At 42.4% G+C, this 7061-nt stretch overlaps 1 protein-coding gene across 1 annotated transcript; it reads right to left on the bottom strand.

The window, feature by feature from the left end:
- Positions 1-1686: 1686 nt before the first annotated feature.
- LOC136548827 (uncharacterized) lies at positions 1687-4114 on the bottom strand. Its single transcript, XM_066540208.1, has 2 exons — positions 3403-4114; positions 1687-2642 (listed from the first exon to the last, which is right to left on the bottom strand). Exons 1-2 carry the CDS (start codon positions 4112-4114, stop codon positions 1891-1893), a joined length of 1464 nt encoding a protein of 487 aa, XP_066396305.1. The 3' UTR covers positions 1687-1890.
- Between the last annotated feature and the right edge of the window lie 2947 nt (positions 4115-7061).

The following is a 7061-nucleotide window of genomic DNA, read 5'->3' on the forward strand; positions in this document are numbered from 1 at the left end:
TTTGAGGTGATTTCAGTTGAGAATACATACAAGATGTTATATCCATTCAGTCCTCTCATCAACACTCGTAATCTTGTGAATTCTTCTTGTATAGCTTATTCAAATCAACCTCAAACTTGATTCAAGCGAAACTGAAACTTTTGATCTAAATGGCCTTTAGCAGCAACATCTTTCTTTAGGTGAAGAATAACCTTTAAGCTTGTGAATTAAATTAGCACAACATCTTCTTATTGATTTTCTATGAATAAGCTCAATCACAAGAAGACATTAGTAACACAAGCACTAGTTTTCCATTTAGTAACCATTTATATGTGGATGACAAGTGGGTTACCAAAATGGAGAAACCTCATAACATGGACTAAATCTCCCTTGATGTCTCATGCACATTCTTTTGAGTGGAATGGAAATGTAAATGTGCATGGTTGGTCATTTAAGTCCAAAGGGCAGATTTAACCCATATTATGGTGAGTGGCTAACATAGACAAATCTAATCCAAATTAGCTAGAGAGAAAATACATCACATGGTTTTGGATTGATAGCCTTCATATAATAGCACACTCTATTTGAGAAACACATTCTCATTTAGTGAGACTACATAAATCACTTAGAGAGAAAGATTAGTCTCACAACTCTAGCCATAGATTAAAGTCTCCTTTTATAAGTGCTCTAAGTATTTGAATTTCTCACATAGCACTTTATTCATTTAAGAACTTGAGATTTTCACTCTATGTCTAGGTCATGGCAACAATAGTGTAATCAATTTGAACTATGCCAAGAGATACTCACAACCATTATAGCATGTAGATGCCCATAAGATGAGAATGAGAATTTGGCAATCTAACATATGACAAGATTCCATCAAGTAGGAAGTTCTTGACTTGTGAGTAATAAGTCCCTTTACTTGACTTGAGCTTGATTCTTTATTCTTGGCCATTTTGAAATCTACTTGTATCCTCCAATGTGTACCAAGATTCCAAATCCATCAAACCAACTCATAATGTGCACGAACATAAACTTGCTTCATCTTGTTTTTCTTGGTTTGAAGTCCACAAAGGAAAGTCAAGTCACCTATGTTGCTTGATGTGGATGATCAATTCAATTTTGATCATATTTCTATTCTATGACCAGCAACCAATGAATATCCTCAAGTGCTTCTATTATCCTAAGTGGCTACACAAGACACAAAGGAGTTTAGTTTCAAATAAATTGCACTTGAGATTTAGATGTTACCACCCTTCTTGATTGTAATGGATGAGGTGGTCTTTTCATCTTCATCTTGCACATATGAAGGTTGTAGATTTGTCCACAAACTAGAGTGGAGTCAGCTGCTACTATGTAGGAGGGACGGCACTACCGCCCTTGGGTGCGGCACTGCCGCCCTGCTGATTTGCAGCAGGGGTGTGCTGCACCTCTGCATCAGAGTTGTCAGCGGAATTTGGTACAACAACAACTTGAGGAGCTTCCACTTTTGTAGCATGTACTTCTTGTGGTCTTATATCATCAATGGCCATTTTCTTGATTGCTCCACAAGGTGGTTCCTCATTACCTACAACATGAATAAGATCTTGCTCTACTAGAGAGCCATTAAAAGCATCATATGGCAAATGATTCACTTAGACTTGAAGTACTCTAGCCACTCTTAATAATTCACAAACACACATATATTTGTGAACTATTAGAGACTACACATGTCAAGTGGCTAGCTAGCAAGGGTTAGGTACTAGTTACCGAGGTGAATATGAAGTTTGAAGTATTTCCATTGATTCATCTTCGGGTCAACCATATAAGAATATGCAATGTGAATTGATTGATAGCTTGAGTGAATATTTTCAATCAACTTGCTCAAGCACCCCGAAGCTTCATATCACCTTCAAGTACCTACAACACTTACTAAGCACAATTTGGTACCCAAACTATGTTGGGTCCATTATGGTTAGTCACAAGAGACTTAGGCACCCAAATGGCCTGTGTGCTAGCACATGGTGAACCAATCACCTTTCTAGCACAAGTGTCATTTTTGGGCCTCCTAAGCATATTTAAATCAATTGACAAGTTGAGCTTAGAAGTGTTACCCATGGGACAATCCTTACTTAAATGTCCCTTTCCTTTGCAAGTGTAGCATAGGCGGTTCTTGTTCTTTCTAGCCTTCTCTTCTTGCACTTTGCTTGCTACCTTGCTAATGAACCTCTTTGTTGATGATGACAAGCCTTCACTTTTCTTATTAGGACATGAGCCAATTTCATGTCCCTTCTCATGACAACCATAACACTTCCTCTTGCTTCTTCTTGTCTTGTTCTTTGGAAGTGTGGCTTGATCATCGACCTTGTTGGAACACATAGAAGCATTGTGTCCCATGTTGGAGAACTTGACATGAGCCATCTTCTTCTTCTCTTGGATCTTGCTCACGCCCTTCTCTTCTTTCTTCAAGGGGCAATCTCTGACATGGTGACCGTCTTTCTTGCACTTGAAGCAAGTGATGAGAGTCTTCTTTGATTGACGTTGCACCTTGATGGCCTTGGGAACTTTCCTGTTCTGTCCAGGTGCGGCACTGCCGCCCTTGGGGTGCGGCACTACCGTAGTCTGTGCAGCTGGCTGAACTACTGCATTCTGGACAGATTGCACTTCTTTAAGTATCCCCTTCACTTTGCCATTGTTGGACTTGTAACCCTTTTGATAAGGCTTGATGCATGCATCGGTTGATCCCTTCTCAAGCTTCTTCACCATGTCTTCATGGTTATCTTGAGAAGGTTGAGCATTGCACTTGCCCTTCCATTGAATCAAGTCCCTTTTTAGCATTTCAACTTTTTCCTTGAGCTGTTCGTTTTCTTTTGCAATGAAATCATCACAAGTTTCTACAATTACATGCTCAACGGAAGGTTGGCTTGCTTGAGAGCAACACTTGTTAGCACATGATAAAATAGATGAAACTTGTGTATATGTGCATTTGTGAGTGTGAGGTTGGTATGATTTTACCAGTTGTTACCACAACCTCATGAGCCACTTCTAGCATGAGATGAGACTCCATAAGCTTCTCATGAGAGCACAAAAGCCCATCATGACTTTCTTGCAAAGTCTCATTTTTGCTAGTAAGCCTTTCCAACTTGTCTTTGAGCATATAATTCTGATCTTCTAATTGAGCAACACAAGATAGAGAGTTAATAGTATGAGTTTGCTCAATTAACAAGTTTTCATACCTTTGGACCAAGCTAGCATGAGAGCACTTAAGCTTTTCATGCTTTTTGGTCAACTTCTCCAAGCATTTGATCTTTTCAATGAGAAGCTCTTCTTGCTTGTAGAGATCTTCTTCTTGCTCTTGAATCTTCTCTATGAACTTGATCACTATCAACTTGTCTTTCTTGCTTAGACGTGCAAGGTGTTGATTGATCTCATCATCATCACTACCACTGTCACTGTCACTGTCACTCTCACTCTCACTTGCCACTTTCTTCTCTTTCTTTGCCATGAGACCGATATGTGAAGTGGTATAGAGAGTTGAGCTTCTTGGTAAGGTGGATTCATCATTTGGCTTCCACCGATCACAAGCTTCTTCTTCCTTCAAAATGTTAGTCTCACAAGAACTAAAGAAAGTAGAAGTACCACATGTAAAAATATTGTTCTCACCAACTATTTCATTACCATCCAATAAGTCATATGTTGGCGAGGAAGTGGATGTGGCATGATCAAATAGGCCTTTTGAGAGAATCACTTGAGGCTCATCATTTGTCGATGAAGTTGAGCATTCCTCAAGTGGTTTTTCCAATGAGAGGTTGCTCTCTTCACATTTGGAGTTGCCATACATTTCCTTGAGCGTGGTCCAAATGATATGAGCATCACCAAGTGGTTTACCATCTCCAAATATGACAGCATCAAGTACATCTTCACTCAAAGCACTAAATAAGACATTAGCAGCTTGAGCATTGAGTTGTAAGCATTTCACTTCCTCTCTAGATAGGTAGATCAAATCATCATGAGGAGGTGAAATGCTCACATCTACAATCTGCTCTATTTGAGGACCCATGGTCCTAAAAACATCAAGCACACTAGCAGACCAAGATGTATAATTTGAGCTATCTAAAAGTAAAAGTTCTAGAGATACCTCCTCACTTGTCGACATCGTTCTCTCAAGGCGGTTAAGCCCGAAATTGAGAGCCAGGCTCTGATACCAATTGAAAGGACCTTGATGTCGCCTAGGAGGCCTAGAGGGGGGGTGAATAGGCCTGTAAAAATTCAACTCGAAACTCTGTTAGAACAGAGGGTGGCACTGCCGGCCTTATAGGGCGGCACTGCCGCTCTTCAAAAATAAAGCAGACAGCGTTGATATTTCACAGATAGTAACCTAACCCTCTCAGCTGCTCAATCCTGCAAATTCAACTCGAAACTCTGTTAGAACAGAGGGCGGCACTGCCGGCCTTATAGGGCGGCACTGCCGCTCTTCAAAAATAAAGCAGATAGTGTTGAGATTTCACATATAGTAACCTGACCCTCTCAACTGCTCAATCCTACAACAGAAAGACAAAATCTAGTTCGAAGACTGGATACCACAGAAATCTCACACAAGAGAGGATCGAGCTACGAAACCCTAACAACAGCTAGCAAAGAGTTGAACCAGCAAGAACACAAAGTGAAGCACGCGAGACACAAAATTTATCCCGTGGTTCAGCTCGCCACCAAGGCTTGCCTAAGTCCACGTTGTTGAGGCATCCACAAAAGGATTGGCTCGCCACCAAGGCTTGCCTTGCCCTCGTTCTCAAATCAAGAGAATGAACTCTTGAAGTGAGGGGTAATTTCTTAGCTGCAGGATGAGGTTACAAACCTCCCAAGGCTGCCACACAAGTTGGCAAGCACAAGGGCGACTGCCTAGCCGGCTAGGAGCAAGCTCCAAGAGTAACAAACCCTAGAACCACTGGCCAAATATGAACCAAATGCTCTTAGACTTTGGGAATCAGTGGATCTTCTCTCCAATCGAGTTTTGCTGCCTTTTCTCTCAAGTTTTGATGGTTGGAATCAAGGATTTGCTTGAGGGATGAAGGAGCAACAATGGAGGAGAGAGAGGTGAGCTTTGGTCTGTTCAGTTTCAAACTGAACCGTTGGAGAAGATGGCTCTCTATTGTGGGCCGGCCCAAATGGTATTTATACCTCTTGGGTCCCAACGGTCGTTTATGGGCGGCACTGCCGCCCTAGCCAAAACAGGTAGAATCTAGGAGATTTTTGGCTGGCTGCTTTGGCTGGGTAAGAGGATATAGATCTGTAGTTTTGAGCATCTGGTTGCATAGTTGACCAACTGTACTAGAATCCCTCTTTATAGTACGGCTTTTCCTAAACTCAAATTCAAAGCATAAAAGAATGTAAATGCCTTTGAGCTGGTTGCCACTTCATTTGGCAATTGAAAACTTCTATTATCGAATATGTTTTCCTCATTCTCATTATACCTTGATTATGTGACTTGAACCATTTCCATACATATGAGTTCACCTTCATGGCTTCAAGTCACTTCCACTAATGATTTGATCCTCAACACAATATGACTCCTCATAGCTTGATTAGTACCTCGACTCAATGCAAGTACTCTCTTCTTCACCTTAGCCATGGTACCTCGGTCGCCAAGCCGTCGCTTGCCCTTCACCTTCGCTTAGTACCTCGAAGCCCTTTCCTTGCTATCTTCACCCTATCAAGCCATACTTAAGTCACATTATATTAAGCATCCATTGAAAACCATTTCTTCAATATTTTGATCCTTGCTTGAATATTTTCTAGATATGAATGTTGAGATCAATCAAGCTTTAGTTTGTCTCACATAGAGACATACATGGATCAACATCAATATGGTCAAGCTAATTCACGATTCCTTATTCCCTTCTCATTTTGGCTTGACATTCCAATTGATCTTTCATATATTCATCCATGTAAGCAAACCAATGTAGAGACCGACTTATATCCACTATACATTGTCATTTACCAAGTATGTTTGCTTTCACATGATGCTATGATATCCCACAACATAAAAGCCATTTCATTGATTCCATTTGCATTGTTGTCTTTTGCTTGAACTAGATTGCTTCCAAAAACTTCCAATACAACAATACACAGTTTGGCATTCACTTTAACATAATGTGGCATATCATCAAGTTTGCCTACTAGTTGAACCTTGTATATACTTGTTAATACACAACCCACAAGTATATGCAATAGACTCAATTTCCTGTTCAACACTTAGCAAACTTATTAGACCTTTAATTGTGTTGTCATTCAATTTACCAAAACCCACTAAAGGGCTAGATGCACTTACAAGGAGGCAAACGCTCGGCTGTGCGAGCAGGTGACTTGGTACGAGGAGATACTTTCCATCCTCGAGAATACCCGCCTTGATATGTACCTGTTCCACTTTTGATGTCTTGGTTTCTTCCTTTAGCTTGCTTCTGAGCTTGTCATCCTTCTTCCAGAGCTGGGTGGAAAGGTTGGGTCGCTGGAGCAGGACCTGGAGACGGCTAAGGCGATGATTGGCTAGAATGCGGAGGCGCTGGCCAAGTCCCTCGAAGTGCGACGTGCTCTCAAGGAGGAACTCAACCAGATGCGCAATGTTGCCTAGCTCGTCATCTCAGTGGTCTTTGGGTCAGCACCAAGTACCAGCACGCCCGCCATCCGGCTTGTGGAGGTTTCGGACGAGGTTTAGGCCCTCGTCTATGATGGGATGTTCTATGGGACATCAGGGGTGCTGACCTCGGTGGTGACACACCACCTGAGCTTGGACTTCGCCGCCATCTACAGCGGGTATGCCGACGGCTAGAGCGCGAAGGACATCCATGCGCTCAAGGAGAGCTTGCTGCCACATGCACAGTTGGTGGCCGAGCAAGTCTCCACGTAGTGGGTGATGGATGCTCATCGTGCGAGCATGGCCGAAGGCACGCTGGGAGAACGTTGCCTAGCCTACGGATGGAGTGGGGCCTGGGTCAGAAGTGAACGTCGCCCCACCTCTGACCGAGCCGAGTGTCATCCAGCCGAAGAGCGAGCAACCCCTACCTTCGCCGGTCGCGCTGTCAACCAATGCCGCCGGGCAGCCACAG

Source organism: Miscanthus floridulus, chromosome 4, assembly GCF_019320115.1.
Source record: "Miscanthus floridulus cultivar M001 chromosome 4, ASM1932011v1, whole genome shotgun sequence".
NCBI lineage: Eukaryota > Viridiplantae > Streptophyta > Magnoliopsida > Poales > Poaceae > Miscanthus > Miscanthus floridulus.